The sequence below is a fragment of the Notechis scutatus genome, chromosome 6, assembly GCF_049901735.1.
Source record: "Notechis scutatus isolate UNSWTSFEM ecotype Mainland chromosome 6, rNotScu1.2, whole genome shotgun sequence".
Taxonomy (NCBI): domain Eukaryota; kingdom Metazoa; phylum Chordata; class Lepidosauria; order Squamata; family Elapidae; genus Notechis; species Notechis scutatus.
In genome coordinates, this window is record NC_142014.1 from 81,441,761 (window position 1) to 81,469,738 (window position 27,978).

The 27,978-nt window shown below is 47.2% G+C and overlaps 1 protein-coding gene across 1 annotated transcript; it reads left to right on the forward strand.

The window, feature by feature from the left end:
* The first annotated feature begins 4,015 nt into the window (after positions 1-4,015).
* On the forward strand, positions 4,016-27,976 carry CALU (calumenin). Its single transcript, XM_087968966.1, is given in 8 exon segments — positions 4,016-4,087; positions 11,350-11,585; positions 17,626-17,819; positions 21,775-21,941; positions 24,343-24,403; positions 25,062-25,261; positions 27,519-27,591; positions 27,594-27,976. Coding segments are annotated over 7 exon segments (951 nt in total). The 5' UTR covers positions 4,016-4,087; positions 11,350-11,358; the 3' UTR covers positions 27,623-27,976.
* The last annotated feature ends 2 nt before the right edge of the window (positions 27,977-27,978 follow it).

The following is a 27,978-nucleotide window of genomic DNA, read 5'->3' on the forward strand; positions in this document are numbered from 1 at the left end:
CAGTGATGGAGCACCCAAAACTTCTGGTGGCAAGCTGTTCCCCTGGTTAATTGTCCTCCCTGTTCGGAAGTTTCTCCTTAGTTCCAGGTTGCTTCTCTCCTTGGTTAATTTCCATCCATTTCTTGTCCTGCCCTCAGGTGCTTTGGAGAATAGCTTGACTCCCTCTTCTTTGGGGCAGCCCCTGAGATCTTGGAAGACTGCTATCACATCACCCCTAGTCCTTTTCATTAAACTAGACATACCCAATTCCTGCAAATCTCCATCGTGTGTTTTAGCTTCCAGCCCCCTAATCAGGGGTGGGATGTTACCAGCATAACAACCGGTTGCTGGGGGTGGGTGGGAAATAAATAAATAGGGAGACACTTGGTCAGCCTGAATCTGCCACTTTGGTTCTCACGACGGAAATCGGTTTAAGATCCAGGAAAAAAAACTGTCCCTTCTGTGGGCGAGGTGGAGGAAATGCAGTTCTGAAGCAGAACTAAAAGAGGAAATGAAAGAATTGGGGAACTTCTTTTATATATATATATATATATATATATCTCATCAGGCTTTTGAACACTATACAAAAGCCTGATGATGGCAGATGAGATTCTGCTGAAACGTTGCTACAACTTTAAAAGCACCACTACTATGACGTGGGAAAATACCCGAACAAAGCCGAAGGCCATATATATATATTTGTTTTCTTAAGTTTTCGCGGGTACTTACATGTATGTATATATATATGTGTGTGTGTGTGTGTGTGTGTGTGTGTGTGTATGTATGTATGTATGTATGTATGTATGTATGTATAAACAAACTATTCTAAAAATACGAGTTCCAGGTATACTTGTAAAAGAAGAAACAGATATCCTGCAATCTGTGGAACTTAAAATAACATTTAATGTACTAACTGAGCTTTTGTCAGCCTCTGCTGACATCATCAGAGTTTTAAGCCACCATTAGAGAGATTTATGCCTTTATACAACATTAACCAATTTAGCCCTTTTTACACGCGTGATAGGCCCTCTCAACTGCCTCCCATCCGTAATTAGTTCTGGTGTTTTTACCTCCACCATGTTGGTCAAAGGAGGCTTATCTCTTGTTATTGTTTTCTCCTGTATATATAAATTTTAATTTTTTTTAACTTGAACATATCATCTTCGATTAAACAGTGTGTCATCTGGGTACAAAATGTCTCTGTGCTATTACAATCAACATTTACAATATCCATTACATCGATAATAATTCTCTAATCTTACCATAGTAATCATCATTATATCTCTATTTATTTCTCCCTCTTAACATAGCTTCTAATGAAAATATAATATTACCGGTAGGTATGATGATCTTAACAATCCTATAATGGAGGTTTTTAAGAAGAAATTGGACAAGCCATCGGTCTGAAATGTTATAGGGTTTTTCTACTTGAGCAGGGACCAAAGGTCCCTTCCAACTATATGATTCTATGTTCGATTTGGAGAAATAAGGAGAAATTTATTTATTTATTTGATTTGCCAATTGTTTACAAGATAATAAGTATAAGTGTATACATAGTTGTGAATACATGAAATGGGTACATATAAGAAAAATAAAAGAAGAAGAAGAGAAACAATAGGACAGGGACGGTAGGCACGTTGGTGCGCTTATGCACGCCCCCTAAATTTCCTGATGGTGAGAAGTAAATTTCCTGATGGTGAGAAGAATTAACCAGTGGAACAGCTTGCCTCCAGAAATTGTGGCTGCTCCATCCCTGGAGGTGTTTATGGAGATTCTCAATCATCCAGGTCATGGTTGTCCCAAAAGTGCTTTATTTCAAGAGGCAATTGGACTTTCTTGCTGACAATGGACAGCCATCTCTCTGGAATGGTAGGTTTCCTGCAAGGGGGCAGGACTAGAAGACCTGTAAGGTCCCTTCCAGCTTATTTTGTTATTCTGATGATGACTACGGAATAACTACGGTTGCCACCTCGACTGTGAAGTACGCAGGTGACCAAGAGCAATAAATTAGCAAGTAGCAAGAAAGAAAACCCAAGTATTTTGGGGTGCATGAAACTAAGAGAAAGGGGAAGTGAACGGAAGTGCTCTTTGAACCTGTGAAGTGGTTGAATACATGCATAAAAAGGGAAAGGTTTCAGGTTTCGCTATGACTGAACGGGCTAAAACATATGTCAGGAAGGAAGAAATTGGTGACAGCCAAGTGGCTGAGAATGTAATTGGAAACCCAAAGGTTGGTGCACTTCCCAATGTTACACTCCAGGGGGAAATTTGCGGAAGAAACCAAGATTCCTGAGAAAAGATTTGAATGGAGAAAGAGGAGCATAGAGGCATTAAATCACTTGTATATTTATAACTCTGTGAAAATATCTACAGACCCCTCACATCCTGGGCATAAACTGTTTCAACCTCTACCCTCAAAATGATGCTACAGAGCATTGCACATCAGAACAACTAGAGACAAGGACAGATTTTTCCTGAATGCCATCACTCTGCTAAACAAATAATTCCCACAACCCTGTCCAACTATTTAGTAAGGCTGTATTTAATATTATTTTTCTCATCCTTCCTATTACCTATCTCCTTTTCTACTTATGACTATAACTTTGTTGCTTGTATCTTTACGATTTGTATTGTTTTAGTTTCCTGGTGTGATTTGATTGCTTATTTGGTATCCTATGACTATCACTAAGTGTTGTATCTCAGGATTCTTGACGAAATTATTTTTATGTACACTGAGAGCATTTGCACCGAAGACAAATTCCTTGTGTGTCCAAATCACACTTGGCCAATAAGGAATCCTATTCTATTCCTATTTTACTCTATTCCATATTATTCTATTCCTATTGTTAAGTTGGGCGATAGAAGAAGGAGATTGATTCTTCAACTACAGCTCTATATTCAGTAGATCGCTACAACCCAGCAAGTTGCCTGTCCAACAGCTCACCCTTTTATAGGGAGCTGCCCGACGGCTCAACCAATGAAATTCAACCATTCTTCCCGCTGGAATGGCGGACCTGAGTGAAGCCTTAGTTCCTTGGCTTCACTCCTTACTAGAGTATTCAACACCTATTTTCTTTTCTATTCCTCTATTCTATTCTTTCCTGTTCTATTCCTATTCTATTCCTTCCTGTTCTGTTCTTTCCTATATTCTATTCTATTATTCCTCTATTCTATTCTATATTCTATTCTTTCCTGTTCTATTCCTATATTCTATTCCTATATTCTATTCCTATATTCTATTCTATTATTTCCTGTTCTGTTCTATTCTTTCCTGTTCTTTCCTATTTTGTTATGTTCTATTTCTATATTCTCTTCTATTGTTTCCTGTTCTGTTCTATTCCTCTATTTTCCTTTCCTATTCTATTCTATTCTATTCTATTCTATTCTAATTCTATTCTATTCCATTCTATTCCTCTATTCTATTCTATTCCCAATGTCTGCTGTTGTCCATTTGTCTCCTAGCCCCCCATTCTCTCAAGAGAGAGTGCCAGGGTCCCCCATCTGCTGGCGAATGACCCCCAGACTGGGTGCAGTTTGGGGGTGTTACAGTTCTCTTTAAAAAATTCGCTAAAAAAAAAAAAGGCACTCTTGAGGGCATCGTGACACCCTCGCACAGATGGAAGGAATCTACACACATAACAATAGGGCCTGGGCTAGAGGATCTCACAACGCCCCTTCTCAAACAGGTATTTGTTCACACTACTACGATGACGGGATGACTACGCAACGACCGCTCAGACCAGCGTGCGAATTGCGATTGTGACAAGCCCGGAAACAACTCATTCAACCACTGCCTTCCCCCACCCCCACCAACACAAGCCTCCCGCCCCCTCCCTCCGCGCCGCTGCCACGGCGGCAACTGCGGGGCCGTGGTCAGCGAGCACCCTTTTTATAGTCCATTCGGGGATGGGCGGGGCCGTTGCTCCTCCCTCAGCCAATCGGAGTGGGTTTAGAGACGTCGACGCTCGCCGGCTCCGGCCTGGGCCGCCGTCACGTGGGCGTTGGGCGCCTGCGCGGCTCCTCCCCTTTCTTCTCCCTCTCTCCGTCGTCTTTCTCCCCCCCTCGGCGACGCTTCGCCGCTGCTTCTCTCCGTCGTTGCCACCGGACGGTAAGCGGGACAGGGTGGACGGCCGGGGGAAGGAGGGCTCGGCTTCATTGAGGCGGGGGAGGGACTCCTCCAAACAGCCCCTCTCGCTCGCCCGGCGTTGAGGACCGGGTTGGGATGGGTGGGAAACTATACCTCCCATGCTCCCCAGCCGCGCATGACCGAGGCACATGGGCCTTGGAGTCCCCCCCTCTTCCCAGGCCGCTCGGGGCAGCGTCTCCTTCCCTGCCTCCCTCCTTCGGCCAACTCACCAGCCTGGCCGGGTTCCAGCTTGCGAAGCGGCGGGAGGAGGGGGGAGGACTCCCGGCCCCATCGTCCCCAGCGGGACGGAGCGGAGTTCCCCCCACCCCTCTGTTTGGGAAGAGCCGGTTGGGGGAATCCAGGAAAAGCCAGCCGGTCTGCGGGATGGGGTTGGGTGGTGGTGGGGGGGTCGAGAGGGGAGGGACACTCACCCCCCTCTCCCCCATTTTGGGGGTCTGGGAGGAGGAGGAGGAGGAAGGGGTGTGTGTGTGATCTCCCTTGGAGGGGTTCTCCTTGGAGTCCGCTCAAGATCAGGGTAGCCTGAAGAGAGAGGGTCAGCTATCAGTGCCCAGTCTAGCAGCTGGAGGGGGGGGATCAGGGTCTCCCCCTGGTGCGGCATGCTGGGAAGGAAGGAAGGGAGAGGGGTGGGGTGGGGTGGGGGTCCCAGGAAGTCTGTTGCCCCCCCTGAATCCCAGGACTGCCTTAACCCTGTTGGGATGGGTGGGTGTCAAAGTTGGGAGGGCAGCCTCCTTCTTGCATCTTCTCCAGCTGTTGGGCAGCCAAGATCTGACGTGGTCTCCCCCTTTTGGGAGTGGGGTCTTCTTTATTGAGGGGGAGGGGGTTACCCTGATGGCTCCTCAGAGGGAGGCCATGCATAGGAAACCCCCCCTTCCCCCCACTTCTTGGTCAGCCAGAACCAGCTTGGGCCCAATGGTGCTGGGTTGCAGAGCTTGTATTTTACAAATAGGTCTGTCTTTAAGGCTTGTGGACTTCAACTCCCAGAATTCCCCAGCAAGCCATGATGGTCTGATTGTCCCTGTGGTCAGCCAGGCCTGGCTTGAGTCCCAGTGGCTCTGGGTGAAGAGCTTCTGTTTGACAGCTGGGTGTTTGTGTAGGTCATGGATCTCCAAAATTGGCCACTTGAAGGCTTGTGGACTTCAACTCCCAGAATCTCCCAGCAAGCCATGATGGTCTGATTGTCCCTGTGGTCAGCCAGACCTGGCTTGGGTCCAGTGGTTCTGGGGGGGGGGGCAGAGCTTCCATTTGACAGCTGTGTTTGTATGGGTTGCTATCTCCAAAATTGGCCCCTTTAAGACTTGTGGACTTCAACTCCCAGAATTCCCTGATCACTCATACTGGTCTGATTGTTGCTGTGGTCAGCCAAACTGGTTTGTGTCCAGTTGTTCTGAGGGCAGAGCTTCCGTTTGACAGCTATATGTTTGTATGGGTCAGGGGATCTCCAAAATTGGCCACTTGAAGGCTTGTGGACTTCAACTCCCAGAATTCCCTAGCTTAGTGGAGGGAATTCTGGGAGTTGAAGTCCACAAGCCTTAAAAGTGATCAAGTTTGGAGATCCTTGTTATAAGACATTGAGGCTTTGTTCTCTCTCAGGTCTAGGCTGACCAGCCTTTCCCTAACTGGACTGACCTGGTTCCACCTTCCCAACCCAGTTAGTAGACTCTCACCACAAAAAAAGAAACCAAAGTGGTTATTATATACAGGTAAATCCTCGACTTGCGACCAGAATCGAGCCTAATATTGTCTTCACTCAACAAAACAGCTGCTAAAATGAGCTTTGCCCCATTTTACGAACTTTCTCACCATGGTTGTTAAGGGAATCAAGGCAGCTGTTAGCAAGACAGTCATTAAGTGAATCTGGCTTGATTTGGCTTGTGAGCAGGTCACCAAGGGGGTTGCATGATCCTGGGATACTATGACCGTCATAACTATGAGTCAGTTGCCAAGTGCCTGAATTTTGATTGTGTGACCGTCGGCTGCTGCGATGGTCGTTAAGTGTGAGAACCGGTCATTGGTCACTAAACGAGGACTTCCTGTGTATTCGGGAATACGGGCTGAATTTTCAGCTCTTCCCCGACTGTCATCGTCCCTTGCCACCTCTTGGCGGAAGTACGGATTAATTCCTTCCTTATCTCTCCGTTTCCCAGTTTGTGCCTCTTGTTAATGGATGAACAAAACTTGATCGCAGGGTCCATGGATCAAATGTCAGGCTTAATGGTGGCTTGGTTCCAAGGAATTCTCAGGCAGTGACTGGATTCCAGTCACCGTCATAAAAATCCAATTGTGTTTAAACCACCCGGTGTCCTGGGTGGAAAGTTTGCTGAGTGAGCGCACTTTTAAGAAGGAGATTGGTGCTCTCTTGGGTTGGTTATATTTTTAATATTATGTATGTGTTCATTTTTATTTTATTTTATTTTTTGTAATTTAATTTTTTATTTAATTTTTTATTATTTTAGTTTATATTTTAGTTTATTTTAGTTTAATTTATAGTTTATTTTAGTTTAGTTTAGTTTAAAGTTTAGTTTAGTTTATAGTTTAGTTTAGTTTAATTTATAGTTTATTTTATTTTAGTTTAAAGTTTAGTTTAATTTATATAAACTAAACTATAAACTAAACTAAACTAAATTATAAGTTAAACTAAACTTTAAACTAAACTAGTTTAGTTTAATTTATAGTTTAGTTTAAAGTTTAGTTTAGTTTAATTTATAGTTTAGTTTATTAGTTTTATAGTTTAGTTTAAAGTTTATTTTATTTTATTTTAATTTAATTTATATAAACTAAACTAAACTATAAATTAAACTAAACTAGTTTAGTTTAAAGTTTAGTTTAGTTTAATTTATAGTTCAGTTTAGTTTAGTTTTTTAGTGTATTTTAGCTTTTCATGACTTTTGTGGTGGTTTTTTCTCTCTTGCTTTCTGCATTTTTAACTTTCGGGACCTGCCCAGAATCGTTGTAGGTTGTGAGATGGGTATCTACTGGTATACAGGTAGTCCTTGATTTACGACGCTTCGTTGAATGACCGTTCAAAGTTTCAGTGGCACTGAAAAAAAGAGAGTTAAGAGCGTTTTTCACGCTTAAGACCCTTGCAAGCATCCCCACGTGGTCACGTGATTTACATTCAGATGCTTGGCAACTGACTCACATTTACGACGGTCTCAGCGTCCCCAGGGTGTGTGTGTCATGTGATCCCCTTTTGCGACCTTCAAAGTCAATGGGGGGGAAGCCAGATTGAGTGTGTGTGTCGTGTGATCCCCTTTTGCAACCTTCAGACAAGCAAAGTTGACTTAACGACGGGGTTCTTGCTAATTCAGCAACTGCAGAAATTAACAACCTGTGACAAGGAAAGTCGTAAAATGGGACAGAACTCGCCAAACAAATGTTCCCCTTAGCAACAGAGCATATTCTGGCCTCCGTTGTGGCGGTAAGTTGAGCACTGCCTGTATTAAAACCCATCGAGTCCAACGATAGATTGGGTTGATCCCAGGGTCTTTGCTGTGGGATCCTATAAACTGTCCCCCACCCGAATCTGGTGCTGTTTCAGGGACAAGCTGCACCCCCCCCCCAGCCCCCCCCCCCTTGACCTCCTTCGATGGTGCAACTGGATTTGGGATCCCAAAAATAGCACAACGTGGAACGACAGCCATCCCACACAAAGATTTATAGAAGCTAAAAGATACCGGACTAAAATATACACACATGGTTGGAAAAAAAATGATTAAACGACATATAGATTGGAAGCCTGAAATATTTTTTTTTTTACTAGGAAGGTTACAGTAAAGAGAGAAAAAAAACATTTAATCATACATGCATTAACAGCAGCTAGAATTGTATTTGCTCAGGATTGGAAAAGTGACAAGATACCGATAGAAGGAAAAGTAATTGAGAAAATATTCGTGCAGAAATGAATAGATTAACGTTAGAAATTAAAGAAAAAGAATCTGGATCTTAAATGGTATGGGACTTGTTTTATAGTGGCTAGAAAATAAAATTAATTAAAAGGGATTGGACGTAATTATAAAGCAATAAGAGAAACTAGTGTAATAGATGTACTGAATATTATTAATATAATATATTTAAAATACAATACAATAATATGGCGCAGTGGTTAGAGTGCAGTATTGCAAGCTACTTCGGCGGCCAGCTGCCTACAATTTGGCAGGTCAAATCCCACCAGGCTCAAGGTTGACTCAGCCTTCCGTCCTTCCAAGGTGGGTAAAATTGAGGACCCCGATTGTTTGGGGGTAATATGCTGACTTAGAGGGGGCTGGAAAGCACTATAAAGCGGTATATAAGTCTAAGTGCTCTTGCTATTATATATAGGGGAATGTGATTATTACTATATGGTTATACTATTAAGGAAAATATTATTAGTAATTGTTAAGTACATAAAAGATGTACCTAATCGACACATGATTGAAATTGAATGGATTTATTGTATGTTAAAAATAAAAAAAAATTAAATTTAAAAAAAACAACCAATCCCATGGAATGATTTGTGACATTTGGAAGTCACAATTTGGAATTTATGGGCAGCAAAACGTCATTTCCCTCCCCTTGGGCATTGTGTGTGTGTGTGTATTTGTGTGTGTGTGTATTTGTGCGTGTGTCTCCCTTGCTCTGAAAAAGAAATTGGAAATATAAGTTGGCTTCTTTTTAATTGCTTTTGTAAAGTTCTGTCGTTGATATTCTTTCATCCAAGCATATTCTTCACCATTTGTGGAACTGTGAGTAGGTCAGCCTTGTCCAAGGACTGTGTTATTTTTTTCTTTTGGTGCTTCATTGTTATCATACAAGGTCTTATAAAAGTTATGTATTATGTCTTTTTTTTTTTCCTTTTAAGGTTGACATGGGCCTTTCTCATCCTGTAGTTTTATTATCCACTTCTTCTCTTTTTCTTGTTTCAGTCTGTAGGCTAGGCTCCTTTCCCACTTTGTTGGCACTTTCGAAAAAGTTTTTGCCATATTCTTTTTTTATTTGTTGTGCCAGTTCATCTTTTTCTATGGTATTTAATTTATGTTTGATCAGCTCCGTTTGATTTCTTAAGCCTATCTTACGTGGATCCTTTTGTGACTCTTCATTCCAGTCCTTTAATATTCTTCTTCCAGTTTTTTTTTATATGTTTTTTTTTAAAAAATAATTTTTATTAAACAATGTTTCTTGTATATAACATTTCCATTCATTACAATGCTTTTGTGATGGTATACGTACTTACATAAATCTTAACTATCTATACACTTGTCTACGTGGCTTAATCTCTTTATCCACTATATCTTTTACCTTATTACCTTATGGTCTTCTTCTCTATTCAACTTTATATCTGTTATTTAGCCAATCATACGGTACATTCCACGTCAAATAATCATTTCCTCTCTGTCCTTTATCTCTATGGTCAATTTATCTATCTGGGCACACTCTAGTATTTTTCTTATCACGTTTTCCTCCGGTGGCATACTGTCATTTTTCCAATTCTGTGCATAAGTTATTCTTGCTGCTGTTAATAAATGTAGCATTAAATATTCTGTTTTCTTATCATATTTTCCCATTATTATACCTAATAGAAAAGCCTCCGGTCTTAATTCAGTTTGCTGTTTAATTATTTCTTCTATCCAGTGTTTTGTCCTTATCCAGTATTTTTTTGCTAATCTTATAGCTACTTTTAATGACTGCTTTTACAGTATCCCACACCTTCTGTAAGGAGGTCTGTTCCTTTCTATTCCCTTTAAAGAAAATTCTCGTTTTTCTTTCCATTATCTGTGTAAATTCTTTATCTTTGGTTATTGATTGATTTAAAGTCCACCTTATTTTCCTCTTTGGTCCCTTCCAGCTAATTTTTATTGGGTTGTGGTCTACCCAAACATTTGGGTTCCATTTCAATCTCTTGCACATTCTCACTCCGTTCCGAATTCATCCAAATCATGTCTATTCTCAGACCAAGATTGATGCACATTTAGAGCAGGATGTATATATTTTTTTTCCTACGGGTTTATTTCTCTCCAGATGTCATGTGTTGCCCTGAAAAGGCAGTGGAAATATAAGTTGGGCTTCTGTGCCAAGGGATCCAGGCAAAAATCTGGAAGGATCAGAGAGGTTATAAATAGATCAGGAGGCTGGGAATGCAAACAGCGTGGTCAGGGCGAAATTGCGTGCCAGCCCTTGGATAATACAGGCGGTCCTTGACTTATGACAGTTCACTTAGTGACTGGGAGGTTACAACACACTGAACACAAAAAAGGGGGGACTTGGGATCCATTTTTTCACACAACGACCGTTGCAGGCAAGATCATGGCCGGCTGAGGGATTCTGGGAGTTGGAAGTCCATTGGTCTTAAAGGGGGCTATGTTTGAAGACCCCTGCCCTAGGAGACGACCAGCTGGGCAAGGCCCACTGCCATCAAAACTCAAGAGCTCTTCGCCCTCGGGGTTTCCATGAATTAGTCTGACCCTTTTCGAAGGCCACCAAGCAAGTAGCCTGTCAGGATTCTGGCAATCACCCTAATTAAATCATGATTCTCGAGCCAAACTTCAAAAAAACTTTGAAGGATTTATTAGAGGCGACATACCAGCACTGCCCTGTATGAAGCCAACTGTCAGGGCTCTGACAAATCCACCCCCATTTAAATCATAAGTCTCTAACCGCATTTCTCGGAGTAAAAAAAAAATGCTTTATTAGGAGTGGTCATGTTGGCGTTAGCTGGGTGCAGCCGACACTAAAATACATCATTTCCCCTTTGACCCTGGTCTTCCCCACACCCCCTGGATGTATATTCTCCAATGGGACACATCTGTAACCAAGAGTCATCAATCATGCTCTCCAGTAATAATCTTGTGCGCCAGAAGCTTCGGCCGCCTAGCAATTATCTATGAAAATATTTGAGGCATGCATTATTTCCCCCCACTCCCTTTCTTCTGACAACTCTAAAAGACCAGAGAAATATTTTTATGAGTTGACATTTGGCTCCCCTCGCTTCTTGAAGGTAACCTGCACAACACAAAAAGAAAACTTTTGCAGGTATAGAACTTGTTTGGCTTTTCTGCACGGAATCTCCTCACAAGGCAAATCAGCTTGGACATTCCTACTCTTTACCCAAGATGCCTCTGATAAGGGGTAGCCCTTCCACTTGATTAGATATTGGCGTTGTCTCCTGTGCCGCCTCGAATTGAGGATCCGCTGCACCTCGTAATGGGTTGTTGACACTCACCTTCCTTTCCTCTGCTTGAATCCCTCAGGGCCTCACCATGATGTTGGGCATTCAGCGAGTGGTTGGGTACTTGGCCCTGTGGGCCCTCTGCGCCCAGAGCAAGCCCACCGAGAAGAAGGACCGCGTCCACCATGACGCTCAGCTGAGCGATAAGGTCCACGACGATGGCCAGAACTTTGATTATGACCACGACGCCTTCCTGGGGGTTGATGAGGCCAAGACTTTTGACCAGCTGACTCCAGAGGAGAGCAAGGAGAGATTGGGGTAAGATAAGAGAACCTTGGACATGGTCCAAGGGAATTATTTGGTTAAACTGAATTGACAAATGTGATTACACACACAAGAAATTTGTCTTTGGGGCATAAGGTCTCAGTGTACATAAAGGAAAAATACAATACCTTCATCAAGAGTGATAAGATACAACAATGATAGTCATAGGTTACTAAATAAGCAATCAAATCATAGGTAAAAGTAAAGGTTCCCCTTGCACGTCCGTGCTCGTCGTTTCCGGCTCTAGGGGGCGCTGCTCACCTCCGTTACAAAGCCAAAGAAGAGCCAGCACTGTCCGAAGACGTCTCCGTGGTCATGTGGCCGGCAGGACTCAACGCCGAAGGCGCACCGAACGCTGTTCCCTTCCCACCAAAGGGGTCCCTATTTTTCTACTCGCATTTTTTTTTACATGCTTTCGAACTGCTAGGTTGGCAGAAGCTGGGACAAGTAACGGGAGCTCACTCTGTGACGCGGCTCTAGGGATTCGAACCGCCGAACTGCCGACTTTTCTGATCGACAATCTCAGCGTCTTAGCCCCTGAGCCACCGCGTCCCATAATCAAATCATACTAGGGAACAAATAAATGTAGTCATAAGTGGGAGGAGATAGGTAATAGGAAGGATGAGAAGAAGAATAGTGATACACACTTAATAAATAGTTGGACAGGGTTGAGGGAATTATTTGTTTAGCAGAGTGATGGTGTTCGGTGAAAAACTCCTTGTGTCTAGTTGTTCTGGTGTGCAGTGCTCTGTAGCGTCGTTTTGAGGGAAGGAGTTGAAACAGTTTATGTCCAGGATGTGAGGGGACTGTAGATATTTCCACAGCCCTCTTTTGACTCGTGCTGGATACAGGTCCTCCATGGAAGGCAGGTTGGTAGCCATTGTTTTTTCTGCAGTCTGTTCTGACCAAGGCTTATTGAGACACTAATAAACACACGTTAGTCCCAAAACCCATTTTTCTGTACTTCAACGGCTGTGAATTTTAGTCATTCACAGCCCGTAATGAGTCTCACACGGTTTGTAAATAGCCCCACAAAAGTCTGCCACAGTCCTTTGGGATAAGGCTGATAAGCACCCACCTTTATCTTCCTTGAAATGTTGCCAACGACTAAATGTCCAATTACACGGACATTTAGTACAAGGTGAAACAGCACAAATTCAACATCGAGTTTCAGGTTTCAAACCAACTAGTACGAACAAAGTTGCTTCCTGCAAAGGCTCATGTCCCTTTGCTCTTCCTTTATGTATTACGGGAGGATCCAATTACCTCCAAGCCTTACTCCCGAGTTGGCCCTTTTGTCTTAACAGTTCTTGCCTTCTGGCAGCTATGCGCATACGCATATTGGGAACAGGCTCCCGCTATTCTTCTGCCTCACTGCTGTCAGAGTCTGGAGGCTCCCAGATGGCCCTGGCCTCATCTCTGTGTCAGACGCAGATCCCTCGTCCGAGCCCTCCCCAGACTCCAGGACTGGCCCATGTTCCTCCCCACCGTCCAACTCCGCTGCCATCTCCGCAGGCTGCCAGCGGACCACAACACAGTCCTAACTATCCGTTGAAGTCTGTGCCTGTCTTGCTGGGTTGCAGAGCCAAACCAGATCATTATAGAGGTGCAGAGGATCGAATCCCCGAAATGCAGCGTCTCGACGTTCCCTTTAGTCTTTCCTTTTCAGCATTAAGTTCCAGAGGGTGTTTGGGTCTCCTAGAAGGCAGTTTCCTTAAAAAGCAAACAGGTAGTTTTCAACTTACAACCACTTACTTAGCGACCGAAAATACAACGGCGCTGAAAAAAGGGACTTAGGACCGTTTTTCACTCTTAAGACCGTTCCTGCGTTCCCCCCTCACGCTCACGTGATGAAAATTCAGACGGCTCGGCAACTGTCTCGTATTTATGACGGTTGCAGTGTCCTAGGGTCGCGCAATCCCCTTTTGCGACCCTCCGATAAACGGCAGCGGGGAAGCCCGATTCACTTAACAACTGGGTTGCAGGGATTCAGCTCACGGCCGTGACAGGCATGGTCGTAAAGTGGAGCGTCTGTGACTCGCCTCACAACTGGGGCAGGCTGGGTCTTAAAATGGAGCAGAAGCCACTTCACAACTCCTCGCTTTAGGGAAAAGAAATTGGGGGCTCACTTGTGGTCGTAAGCCGAGGACTACCTGTGGTTGCCCAGCCCTGAGCAAATTAAGTGTCGTTCATGGCTTGTCACAAAGGGGGACACACACAATTACTGTTCCCAAAACTTTGATCCTTTCCAGTTCATTTATTTTCCTTGCTGTTTTTTCAGCTCGGATTCTTAATGCCGCCTCTTATTTTCTCAAGGGGAAAAAAACCCTCTGGAGTTAAACTAAGTTCCCCTCCAGTTAAGATGCATAGCCTTGATCTCAGTTTGTTGGAAACCTGGACAGCTCACCTGTTGGTTTGCTGACATGCAACTAAATGGCTAGTCTAGAGCAGTGATCCCCAACCTTTTCGACGCCGCGGCCCGGTACCGGCATCAGACTGGCACCGCATCTTTTTTGTCAAAAAGATGGTGGCGCAGCCTCGTGAGCTTTTCGGTGAAATGGCTTTCACCCAGAAAGCTCACGAGCTGGCCGCCATCTTTGATGAAATGGCTGAGCTTTCTACCCGGAAAAGCTCACGAAGCGCTGCGCCGCCATCTTTTTTGATGAAAAAGTGCTTCGTGAGCTTTCTACCTGGAAAAGCTCACCGGAAGCACTTTTTTACCAAAAAGATGGCGGCGCCAGCAACCAGCGGCCCAGTAAGGCTTGTTCTGCGGACCGGCACCGTCCGCGGACCGGCGGTTGGGGACCCCTGGTCTAGAGAAAAGAAGGACTAGCGGGGGGACACGGTAGCAACATTCCAGTATTTGAGGGGGCTTCCCCAAAGGAGAGGAGGGAGCAAATTATTCTCCAAAGCACCAGAAGACAAAGAGGAGAAGCAACGGATGGGAACTAATGCAGGAGAGAAGCAACCTGGAATTAAGGACATTTAACCAGCGGAACTGCTTGCCTCCAGAAGTTGTGAGTGGAGTTTTTTGAGGCTGGACAACCATTAATTTGGAACGGAATAAGGTCTCCTGCTTGAGCAGGGGGGTGGACTAGAAGACCTCCGAGGTCCCTTCCAACTCTGATATTCTGTTACCCCTGGAGGTTTATAAGAAGAGAGCGGACGGCCACGTGTATCTGAAATAGTCTCCTGCTTGGGCAAGGGGTTGGACTAGTTCTGTTCTGATTGATTGAATAAATAACAGGAGGAGGAGGAGAAGGAGGAGGAGGAGGAGAAGAGAAGGAGGAGGAGGAGGAGAAAAGGAGGAGGAGGAGGAGAAGAGAAGGAGGAGGAGGAGAGAAGAGGAGGAGGAGGAGAAGAGAAGGAGGAGGAGAAGAGAAGGAGGAGGAGGAGAAGGAGGAGGAGAAGAGGAGGAGGAGGAGAAGAGGAGGAGGAGGAGAAGAGGAGGAGGAGGAGGAGAAGAGAAGGAGGAGGAGAAGGAGAAGGAGAAGGAGGAGAAGAGGAGGAGGAGGAGGAGAAGGAGGAGGAGAAGAGGAGGAGGAGGAGGAGAAGAGAAGGAGGAGGAGGAGGAGGGAGGAGGAGGAGGAGAAGGAGGAGGAGGAGGAGAAGAGGAGGAGGAGGAGGAGAAGAGGAGGAGGAGGAGGAGGAGAAGAGAAGGAGGAGGAGGAGAAGGAGAAGGAGGAGGAGAAGGAGAAGGAGGAGGAGGAGGAGGGAGGAGGAGGAGGAGGAAGGGGCAGGTGTTTTCTTTACCTGGGTACACCTAAGGAGGGGCTTGGTACGCACACTGGGTAGGGAGCCAGTATATTAATGAAATGCCCATTAATACAGTGTGCACAATCCATTTGGTTTTATGGCATCAGCGCACGGGAGGCCCAGAACAGAGCGAGGAGTTGGCTGAGGCTCCCCCCCCCCCTGCTCCTCCCTTGGCCCAAATGTCAAATCACAGGAGTGACAACTGCGGTTATATTCGGCTCTGAATGCTGATGCTTCTGCTGTTCCAGGCTTTGGCGGGTGGGGTGGAGAGACAGGATTATGGGCTTTGGCATCTGCTCAGCTTTTTCGAATTTTATCACCTGGGCCATTGGAGAAGGAAACTATCGGTGGATCGGAGTTTCTAGTCTTTGGATTAAACTACACTTGATAGATGGATACCCTGTTTCCCTGAAAATCAGAACCCAACCGGAGAATAAGCCCTAGCTTGGGTTTTTCCCAGGATGCCCATAATAGAAGCCCTACCCCGAAAATAAGCCTCGGTTAAGATAGTCAGCCCGATGGACGCACTGAGTACCGTATTTTCCACAAAAATAAGACCTCACTGGAAAATAAGCCCTAATGCATCTTTTGGAGCAAAAATTAATAGAAGACCCGGTCTTATTTTCGGGGAAACGTGGTCGATGATTTCCCCGATAGATAGATAGATTGAGTGGATAGATAGATTGACAGATGATAGAGATAGATAGAATTCTGGGAGTTGAAGTCCATTCACCTTAAACCAGATTGAGGAATTCTGGGACTTGAAGTCCATTCACCTTAAACCAGACTTAGGAATTCTGGGACTTGAAGTCCATTCACCTTAAACCAAACTTAGGAATTCTGGGACTTGAAGTCCACCTCTCTTAAACCAGACTTAGGAATTCTGGGAATTGAAGTCTATTCACCTTAAACCAGACTGAGGAATTCTGGGACTTGAAGTCCATTCGCCTTAAACCAGACTGAGGAATTCTGGGAGTTGAAGTCCATTCACCTTAAACCAGATTGAGGAATTCTGGGACTTGAAGTCCATTCGCCTTAAACCAGACTTAGGAATTCTGGGAATTGAAGTCTATTCACCTTAAACCAGACTGAGGAATTCTGGGACTTGAAGTCCATTCGCCTTAAACCAGACTGAGGAATTCTGGGAGTTGAAGTTCATTCACCTTAAACCAGATTGAGGAATTCTGGGACTTGAAGTCCATCCCTCTTAAACCAGACTTAGGAATTCTGGGAATTGAAGTCCATTCACCTTAAACCAGACTTAGGAATTCTGGGGCTTGAAGTCTATTCACCTTAAACCAGACTGAGGAATTCTGGGACTTGAAGTCCATCCCTCTTAAACCAGACTGAGGAATTCTGGGAATTGAATTTCATTCACCTTAAACCAGACTTAGGAATTCTGGGAATTGAAGTCCATTCACCTTAAACCAGACTTAGGAATTATGGGACTTGAAGTCCATTCACTTTAAACCAGACTGAGGAATTCTGGGAATTGAATTTCATTCACCTTAAACCAGACTGAGGGATTCTGGGGCTTGAAGTCCACCTCTCTTAAACCAGACTGAGGAATTCTGGGAATTGAAGTCTATTCACCTTAAACCAGACTTAGGAATTCTGGGGCTTGAAGTCTATTCACCTTAAACCAGACTGAGGAATTCTGGGACTTGAAGTCCATCCCTCTTAAACCAGACTGAGGAATTCTGGGACTTGAAGTCCATCCCCCTTAAACCAGACTGAGGAATTCTGGGAATTGAAGTCCATCCCTCTTAAACCAGACTGAGGAATTCTGGGACTTGAAGTCCACTCACCTTAAACCAGACTGAGGAATTCTGGGACTTGAAGTCCATTCACCTTAAACCAGACTGAGGAATTCTGGGAATTGAAGTCTATTCACCTTAAACCAGACTTAGGAATTCTGGGACTTGAAGTCCATTCACCTTAAACCAGACTGAGGAATTCTGGGAATTGAAGTCTATTCACCTTAAACCAGACTTAGGAATTCTGGGACTTGAAGTCCATTCACCTTAAACTAGACTTAGGAATTCTGGGACTTGAAGTCCATTCACCTTAAACCAGACTGAGGAATTCTGGGACTTGAAGTCCACCCTCTTAAAGAAGCCATGGTCGAGACCCCTGGCTCTCCTGGGCCATAACAAACTGGACTTTTGGGGGTATTCCACCTCCCCGCCCTCCATATTTCTCTCTCTCCCTCCCCCACCACTCCTCAGCGCCTGCCTCCTGCTCTTTAATTCTTTTTCTGCCTCCCCCCACCCGACAGAAAAATTGTAAGTAAAATAGATGGCGACCAAGACGGGTTTGTAACGGTGGAGGAGCTGAAAGCCTGGATTAAGTTTGCCCAGAAGCGCTGGATCTACGAGGACGTGGAGCGCCAGTGGAAGGGCCACGACCTCAACGGGGACAGCCTGATTTCGTGGGAGGAGTATAAGAACGCCACCTACGGCTACGTCTTAGGTAGGTCGGGCCCTTAAGCTGCCCCTCCCCAGGCTCAACCTTGCCCCCCTCCCCCTCCCCCCTTTTTTTTCTCGTAGCGCGATTGTGAGCAAAATAGACACGGATAAGGATGGGTTTGTGACTGAGGGGGAGCTGAAGGACTGGATTAAGAAGGCGCAGAAGAAGTACGTCTCTGAGAACGTAGCGCGCCAGTGGCAGGAGTATGACTTGAACCAAGATGGCTCCATCTCCTGGGAGGAGTACAGGAATGTCACCTATGGCACTTACCTGGGTAAGGTGCAAGCGGGGAGGGCGGGGGAGGAGTAGCAGCCCTGCTGGATGGGGGAAACGGGCGGCGAAGCCTGCTGCGGGGGGTCAGGCTGGATGACCTCTTAGGGACCCTTAGGACCGAGGGAGGGTCAGGTTGGGCTCCCCAGGCTTTCCGCTCTCCCCTTTTTTTAAAGTCCCAAAACGCGAAGGCGCTCCGGGAGTCAAACCCCGAGCCTCCTGGTTAGGGTGGCCTCTCAGGGGTGGCCAAGCTTGCGGGGGGCTGGACGGGATGACCTCTTGAGGTCCCAGCTCTAGGATTCTGCAAAGGGCCGAAGGAGGGAGGGAGGGGTGGGCTGTCATGCCGGGCCTATAGACCTGCTTTCAAGTCGAAGGCAGAATTCTGGGAGTCAAACTGAGGCTGGATTGTCGCCCTTTCAGAGAGGGGTGAAGGGGGGGAGAAGCCTTCAGGGGCTGGGCTGGATGACCTCTGAGGGCCCCTTCCCAGCTTTAGGACTGTGCAAAAGGGCGGAGGGACGGTCATGCCGGGCCCACTTCCCGCTCACCCTTTCAAGTTCGAACACAGAACTCGGAGGAATCAAACCGAGTCCACAGGCTTAAAGTTCATTAGCATGTGGGCCAGGGAATTCTGGGAGTTGAAGTCCAGGCATCTTTAAGCATGGCTGGCCAGGGAATTCTGGGAGTTGAAGTCCATGCATTTTCAAGCATGGCTGGCCAGAGAATTCTGGGAGTTGAAGTCCACAGGCTTAAGTTTATTAGCATGTGGGCCAGGGAATTCTGGGAGTTGAAGTCCATGCCTCTTTAAGCATGGCTGGCCAGGGAATTCTGGGAGTTGAAGTCCATGCCTCTTTAAGCATGGCTGGCCAGGAATTCTGGGAGTTGAAGTCCATGCATTTTCAAGCATGGCTGGCCAGAGAATTCTGGGAGTTGAAGTCCACAGGCTTAAAGTTCATTAGCATGTGGGCCAGGGAGTTCTGGGAGTTGAAGTCCATGCATTTTCAAGCATGGCTGGCCAGAGAATTCTGGGAGTTGAAGTCCACAAGTTTCACTAGCCTGTTAGCCACGGCATTCTGGGAGTTGAAGTCCACGCATACTTCCAATGGCAGAAGTTGGAAAACGCAGCCATAGAGAGCATTTGTGTGCAGCTGCCAACATCATTTTAAAGGCAGCCTCTGCTTTTGCTTTTATGAAGAGCTTCGGGGAGCGGTTGCTTTTCAGCCTTGGCTCTGCTTGCTCGGCCTTGGCTGTCCTTGAGCCTAGCTGCACGCTGTCCATTTTATCACTAAGGGCAGATTAAACCACGTTCTTGACCTGACTTTGGTGAGGTCACATAACCAGGGATGGCAAACAGCATGCGCTCCCCGAGGAGCCGCCACCCCGAAGCGGATAAACCCGGAAAGCAATTTTTCCCAGTCCCAAAGGTGCTTTTTTTTTTTCCTAAGAGGCAACTGCACTTTCTGGGTTTTTTCTTCTTCTGAAGATGTTTCGCTTCTCCTCCAAGAAGCTTCTTCAGCTCTGACTAGATGGTGGAGAAATGGAAGGATTGATACTCCTTGCAGACAGCTGGTCGTTTGCATCCCTTTATAGAGTCATTGGGACCACTTGGAGGTTTATCTGTCCTCAGGGTCACCTGAGAGGTGCAAATGAGAGGTGTAAATGCGCCTTCTGACTGGATGGTGAGGAATGGAGGGATTGATACTCCTTGCAGACAGCTGGTCATTTGCATCCTTTTAGGGGGTCGTTGAGGCCACTTTGGAGGTTCGTCTGTGTCCTCAGAGTCACCTGAGAGGTGCAAATGGGTGTGGAGCCTTCTGACTGGATGGTGGGGAATGGAGGGATTGATACTCCTTGCAGACAGCTGGTCATTTGCATCCTTTTAGAGGGCCGTTGAGGCCACTTGGAGGTTTCTCTGTGTCCTCAGGGTCACCTGAGAGGTGCAAATAGGTGTGGAGCCTTCTGACTGGATGGTGAGGAATGGAGGGATTGATACTCCTTGCAGACAGCTGGTCATTTGCACCCTTTTAGAGAGACGTTGAGGCCACTTTGGAGGTTTATCTGTGTCCTCAGAGTCACCTGAGTGGTGCAAATGGGTGTGGAGCCTTCTGACTGGATGGTGGGGATGGAAGGATTGATACTCCTTGCAGACAGCTGGTCATTTGCATCCTTTTTAGAGAGTCGTTGAGGCCACCTGGAGGTTTCTCTGTGTCCTCAGAATCACCTGAGTGGGGGCAAATGGGTGTGGAGCCTTCTGACTGGATGGTGAGGAATGGAGGGATTGATACTCCTTGCAGACAGCTGGTCATTTGCACCCTTTTAGAGGGTCGTTGAGGCCACTTTGGAGGTTTATCTGTGTCCTCAGAGTCACCTGAGTGGTGCAAATGGGTGTGGAGCCTTCTGACTGGATGGTGAGGAATGGAGGGATTGATACTCCTTGCAGACAGCTGGTCATTTGCATCCTTTTAGAGGGTCGTTGAGGCCACTTGGAGGTGTGTCTATGTCCTCAGGTCCATCTGAGTAGTGCAAATGAGTGTGGAGCCTTCTGACTGGATGGAGAGAATGGAGGGATTGATACTCCTTGCAGACAGCTGGTCATTTGCATCCTTTTAGAGAGACATTGAGGCCACTTGGAGGTGTGTCTGTGTCCTCAGGGTCACCTGAGTGGTGCAAATGGGTGTGGAACCTTCTGACTGGATGGTGGGGAATGGAAGGATTGATACTCCTTGCAGACAGCTGGTCATTTGCATCCTTTTAGAGGGTTATTGAAGCACTTGGAGGTTTGTCCGTGTCCTCAGGATCACCTGAGTGGTGCAAATGGGTGTGGAGCCTTCTGACTGGATGGTGGGGAATGGAAGGATTGATACTCCTTGCAGACAGCTGGTCATTTGCATCCTTTTAGAGGGTCGTTGAGGCCACTTGGAGGTGTGTCTATGTCCTCAGGTCCATCTGAGTAGTGCAAATGAGTGTGGAGCCTTCTGACTGGATGGAGGGAATGGAGGGATTGATACTCCTTGCAGACAGCTGGTCATTTGCATCCTTTTAGAGAGACATTGAGGCCACTTGGAGGTGTGTCTGTGTCCTCAGGGTCACCTGAGTGGTGCAAATGGGTGTGGAGCCTTCTTGGAATTGCACACTCCTTTTGCTCCACACCCATTCACACCACTCAGGTGACCCTGAGGACACAGACACAACCTCCAAGTGGTCCCAATGACTCTATAAAGGGATGCAAATGACCAGCCGTCTGCAAGGAATATCAATCCTTCCCATTTCCCCACCATCCAGTCAGAGCTGAAGAAGCTTCTCGGAGGAGAAGCGAAACGTCTTCAAAAGAAAGTCCAGTTGCCTCCTGAAAAAAAGGGAACCTTTGGGACAACCTGGCGGACGGCGAATCTCTACAGACCATTTTTCCAGATAACCCCAAACCCCCGAAAGTTGACCCTGGTGTCCGTTGAGCAAAGATCTCCACGCTTCCCGATTCTAGAACATGGAAGCCAGCAAAGCAGCCCCCGCTGATTGTGCTGCCAGGCAGGCAGTCCTCGACTTACGACGTCCTTCGTCCTAAGTCGAGGACTGCCTGGACTTCGGGCTGGGACTACACCTGGGATGTGGCCACGTTTGGGCTGCTGTGTATTGTCAAAGTGGATGGTTGCCTAAGTCACCCTTCGGTAACAACCCCACCTCTGCCATTCAGACGATCCGGACCCCGACGACGGCTTCAATTACAAGCAGATGATGGTGCGGGACGAACGGCGCTTCAAAATGGCCGACCAGGATGGGGACCTGCTGGCGACCAAGGAGGAATTCACAGCTTTCCTGCACCCGGAAGAATACGACTACATGAAGGACATCGTCGTGCAGGTGGGTGGCTTTAATCTAGCGACGCATCGCAGGCGGTCCCCGACTTTACGACCCCAATGGAGCCCCAGATTTCTGTGGCTGAGCCAGATGTTTGCTAAGAGAGTTTTGCCCCGTTTTACGACCGGGCTGAGGGAGACATTTGCTAAGAGAGTTTTGCCCCGCTTTATGACTGGGGTTAAGTCCATCCCGGCAGTTCTTAACAGGTTGTTCAGTGAATCGGATTCCCCCTGGTTGACTTACTCGTCAGAAAGTTTGCAAAGAGGGCTTGAGTGATCCCGGGATGCTGCGACCGTCGTAAATATGAGTCATCCAAGCATCCAGATTTTGATCCTGGGATCATGCCAAACGGAACTGTTCTAAGTCGAGGACTCTATTTATCATTTGGTTTTGATATATTTCCCTTCCTGATGTTTCTCTGCTGTCTAATTCTGGAGGAGGCTCTCTGCTCCTAGGGTCCAAATACAGCTCATGGTGTTGTGGGCCGCCAGTGGCCAGCGGAGCTGGGGGGTGGGGAGAGTCAGACAGTAGTGAGGAGGTTGGGGAGGAACATGGGCCAGTCCTGGAGTCTGGGGAAGGCTCAGACGAGGGCTCTGGATCAGAGGCAGAGATGGGGACCAGGGCCGTCCGACAGTTATCAGCTGCCTTCGGAGTTGGAGATCAGTGGGGAAGAAGAACAGCTGGAGCCTGTTCCCAGTGTGCACATGCACAGAACTGCCAGACGAAGGGAAGAGCTAAGGAACACGAGGCAGAGATGGGGCCAGGGCTGTCTGACAGTTATCAACTGCCATCAGAGATCAGTGGGGCAGAAGAACAGCTGGAGCCTGTTCCCAGTGTGCACAGGCACAGAGCTGCCAGAAGAAGGGAACAGCTAAGGAACAAGGGTCAATTTGGGAGTAAAGGCACAGGTAGATGGTGAATGGCCCCTCCCAGAGGAAATAAAAGAGTAATGAAAGGGGAGTGGGGTTTTCAGGAGACAATTAGTTCATTTAATTAGTGTGAGGATCTGTTCCTGACTTCTTGCCAAGTCATTGCTGCTACAGCATGGCGTTTGGAAGATATCGGCCTGGCAACTCTCCAAGTCTGATAAAGGTCTGTCATTGTGAACTATCTTGAAAGACTTGTTGGCTGGGACTTTGCTGGAGAGGAATTCACTGTAAGCTAAATAAAAGGGGTTTTATCGGGACGAGGAGTCGGCTTCATGCTGTTGGGGGAAGCCTAGGTTGGAACGCATAAAATCATCGACACACAACATTTAAAAAAAGAAGGCTAAACGTTAGTGGGAAAAAAATGGGTTAGGAGTACAGACGATACGCGGGGTGAGTCTTTAATCTCTAGATTAAAAGTCGCCCCTATATTAAAAAAAGATGTTGAGACTCTAGAAAGAGCGCAGAGGAGAGCAACAAAAAGGATTAGGGCAGCGATCCCGAACCTTCGTAACTCGGTAGTATGCCTGGGGGGGAGAGGAGAGGGGAATGGGACCACTCACCCAAGAGAGAAGATTTTGGGGGTGGGGGGAGGGTGGCACACTCTCGCGCTTCTTCGGACTTCACCGATGCTCTGGAAGGACCATCCTTCGCGCCCTGGCCCCACTCGGCCTCTGCTCTCGCCGCTCCGTTTTGAGCTTATTATTATTTTTTTCTGCCGTGGTTCTTAAGTCAAACCTGTTGTTAAGCAGATCACACAGCCGTTATGTGAAGCGTCCTCCTTTGTGGTCGTCCTGTGGAGCAGATCTCTTCGGAATTTGCATCCCGCTCTTCTGTTCGTTCTTCCCCAGGCGGTTTCGTTTACAGCGTTCGTTTCTGATGAGACGGTTGTCATTTGTTGCTCTGGGTTTTTGCACCCCACATTGGTTTCTGTGTCGGTGTGCATGTGGGTGTGGGTGTGGGTGTTTCACACTGCATTCGGGGTCAGCTTCACTGAGGTCTTCAAATTGGAAAATGGGATTTCAAAATCCTAAATGCTTGACCTAGTGTTGAAGGCACCGGGCTGGAAATCAGGAGACTGGGAGTTCTAGTCCTGCCCTAGGCATGAAAGCCAACTGGGTGACTTAGGGCTAATCACTAGGAGATGGTGAGTTCTAGTCCCTCCTTAGGGCTGAAAGCTGGCTGGGTGACTGGACCAATCACTAGGAGACAATGAGTTCTAGTCCCGCCTTAGCCATGAAAGCCAACTGGCTGACTTTGGGCCACTCACCAGGAGATGGGGAGTTCTAATCCCGCCTTAGGCATGCCAACCAATTGGGTGACTTTGAGCCAGTCCCTCTGTTTCAATCTGACCCACCTCACAGGGTTGTTGTTGTGGGGAAAATAGGAAGATTAGATCTGTTAGCCGCCTTGAGCTGTTTATAATAAAATTGGGAAATAAAATAAATAATGCTGCCCCTGATTTTTTTTCTCTACAGGAAACCATGGAGGATATCGATAAGAACGGAGACGGCTTCATTAATTTGGAAGAATATATAGGTGAGTCGTGGCCAGATCCTGCCATGGCCCCCAGATGTTAAACCCCAGGAAGCGCCACGGGGGCCTTTCATTAGCTCATGCCCCGTGTTCCCCTGGGGGTGTCTCCATTGAACCATATGGAAATGTCCTGGGTTGGCACCCAGCTGAATGATCAAACTGGGTTACCGATCTAGTCCTCGACTTAACAACTGTTCATTTAGTGACTGAAGTTACAACGGCGCTGGAAAAAAAAAACAGACCTGGGACCGTTTTTTTCACACTTCACGACCGTTGCAGCGAGCTTCCAACACAGAAAGTCAACGGGAAGCCAGCTTTGCTTAACAGCTGTGTTACTCACTTTTAAGGACCACTGCGGTTCGCTTCGCTGTTGTTGCGCAACAGGTCATAAAATGGGACCCTTAGCAACAGCATTTAGGTTTACAGGCCAGCACCTCCTTTTTCACTCACCGAGTGGTTGAATAACGGCAGCGTTATTCGCATATCGGCCCCCCGACTGGTTTGGCTCCAAAGAAACAGCCGTCTTGCTTAGTGACGGGAATATGGGGCTCCATTTTTGGGGCTGTAAGCCGAGGACCGCCGGTGTTCTGCCGTTCAACAGGCAGGACCCTACGGTTAGAATTGAGACACCACCCCCCGCCCCCGGGCGTTCCCTCCGCAGGTGACATGTACAGCCATGACGGGAACACGGAGGAACCTGAATGGGTCAAGACGGAACGAGAACAATTTGTGGAGTTCCGGGACAAGAACCACGACGGGAAGATGGACAAGGAAGAGACCAAAGACTGGATCCTGCCCTCTGATTATGACCACGCCGAGGCCGAAGCGCGGCACCTGGTTTACGAGTCGGATAAGGACAAGGTGAGAGGACCTGTTCTGACCTAGACCTTCCCAAGGTCATGCAGCCAACTCCTCGTCCCGATAAAACCTCTTTTATTGAGGTTCAAGGGAATTCCTCTCCAGCAAAGTCCCGGCCAACAAGTCTTTCAAGAGATTGCACAACGACAGACCTTTATCAGTCTGGGAGAGTTGCCAGGCCGATAGCTTCCAGACGCCAGGCGGTAGCAGCAATGACTTGGCAAGAAGTCAGGAACAGATCTTGACACTAATTAAACGAACTAATGGTCTCCTGCAAACCCCACTCCCCTTTTTAGCTCCTCTTTATTCCCTCTGGGAGGGGCCATTCCCCGTGCACCTGTGCTTTCACATGTCAACCTTTGTTCCTTAGCTGTTCCTTTCTTCTGGCAGCTCTGTGCATGTGCACACTGGGAACAGGCTCCAGCTGTTCTTCTTCCCCACTGATCTCTGACTCCGAAGGCAGCTGATAACTGTCAGACAGCCCTGGCCCCATCTCTGCCTCCGACGCAGAGCCCTCATCCGAGCCTTCCCCAGACCCTTCGTCTGGCAGCTCTGTGCATGTGCACATCGGGAACAGGCTCCAGCTGTTCTTCTTCCCCACTGATCTCCGACTCTGAAGGTAGCTGATAACTGTCGGAGGGGCCTGGCCCCATCTCTGCCTCCGACGCAGAGCCTTCCCCAGACTCCAGGACTGGCCCAGGTTCCTCCCCAACCTCCTCATTGTCCGAGTCTGCCGCCAGCTCTGCTGGCTGCTGGCGGGCCACAACACCATGAGCTGTATTTGGACCTGCCTTTCTCGCCCAGGGTTTATTCTCACCAGGTCAAATGAGAACAGGAGTGACTCCTTCTGGAAGGCTCCGTGGAAAGAAGGGGAACCAGGCTGCACATCTGCATGCTCCCTCGCCTCCCCATTCCATTAGGATGGGTCATTCTGGGCCTGGTGGGGGTTCAGGGGCAGCCTTCTGTCTTTGGGGGGGTCCTGGGTGCTCTCTGAGATTGGTAGCTTTCTTGCAAGGCCCAAAGTGGCTTTTTCAAAAAGGAGCAACTGGACTTTCCTGCAGGACGTTTCGTGACCCAACTAGGGAACACGATCAGTGCTAGAGGGCGGGATGGTATTGGTGGGGGAGGAGGAGGAAGAGAAGGGAGAAGAAGGGGCAGGGGTGGAGGATGAGGATGGGGTGCTCTCTGAGCTTGGCGGTTTTCTTGCAAACGTTTGTGACCCAACTAGGGAACATCATCAGTGCTGGAATTGAGGGGGGGGGGTGTATAGAGGCGGAGGAGAAGGAAAAATGAGGCAGAGAAGGAAAAGGAAGGAAGAAGGAAGGAGAAGAGGAGGAATGAAGGGGAAGAAAAGAATGAGGAGAAGGAGGAGGAGAACAATGAAAGAGAAGGAATGAAGGGGAGGAAGAAGGAAGGAGAAGAGGAATGAAAGGGAGGAATAGAATGAGGAGGAGTGGAACAATAAAAGAGAAGGAATGAAGGGGAGGAAAAAGGAAGAAGGGAGGAAAAGAAGGAGGAGGAGGAGTGGAACAGTGAAAGAGAAGGAATGAAGGGGAGGAAGAAGGAAGGAGAAGAGGAGGAATGAAAAGGAAGAAAAGAATGAGGAGGAGGAGTGGAACAATGAAAGAGAAGGAATGAAGGAGAGGAAAAAGGAAGAAGAAGGAAGGAAAAGAAGGAGGAGGAAGAGTGGAACAATGAAAGAGAAGGAATGAAGGGGAGGAAGAAGGAAGGAAAGAGGAATGAAAGGGAGGAATAGAAAGGAGGAGGAACAATAAAAGAAGGAATGAAGGGGGAAAAAGAAAGAAGGAGGAAAGAATGAGGAGGAAGAGTGGAACAATGAAAGAGAAGAAATGAAGGGGAGGAAGAAGGAAGGAAGAAGAGGAGGAAGAAAAAGGAGGCCGAAGGAATGAAGGGGAGGAAAAGAATGGGGAGGAGGAGAGGGAAAAGTTGGAACAATGAAAGAAGGAATGAAGGAGAGGAAGGAAAGGGGGGGAGAAACAGAAGAGGAAGAAGGAGGGACTCCTGAGCACGGTGCTTTTTTCTCACAGACGTTTCATCACCCAACTAGGGAACATTATCAGTGCTCAATTGGAAGCAGGGTTTGAAGAGGAGGAGGAGGAGGAAGAACAGGAGGACTGTGGGGATCCTGGGTGTTCTCCGAAGCCGGTTGCTTTTTCCACAGACGTTTCACGACCCAGCTAGCTTACGCCCTCAGGGTCCCTCCCAGTTGTTTCACCTTTGGTTTCCTTCCCTTCCCCAGGACGGCCAGCTCACCCGAGAAGAGATTGTGGACAAGTACGACCTCTTTGTGGGCAGCCAGGCCACGGATTTCGGGAGGCCTTAGTGCGGCACGACGAATTCTAAACCAAGAAATCATCTTCTTCTTCTTCTTTTTTTTTTTAAAAGAAAAGGAAGATTTGGGGGGGTTGGGGAAAGAAGAAGAGGGTCGTGTTTTTTTTTTTACCGTTTCAGGATTAACACAAGAAAAGGCTCCTTATCGGGACTCCGTTTCAGCCGAGAATTTGGCGGACGGGCGGGGGGAGAAGGAGAACCAGCCCCTCCCCACTGGTTCCGTCCTCCTTGCTTTGCCCCCTCCCTCCACACCCCCGATTTCCCTCCCTCCGAGGTGGGAGGTCACTATTTTGAGACCGTGTCACGTGTTCGGGGTCAAACCAAGGTTTTTGCTTTTTTTTTTTTTTAATAGATTTGCATGTTCTTTT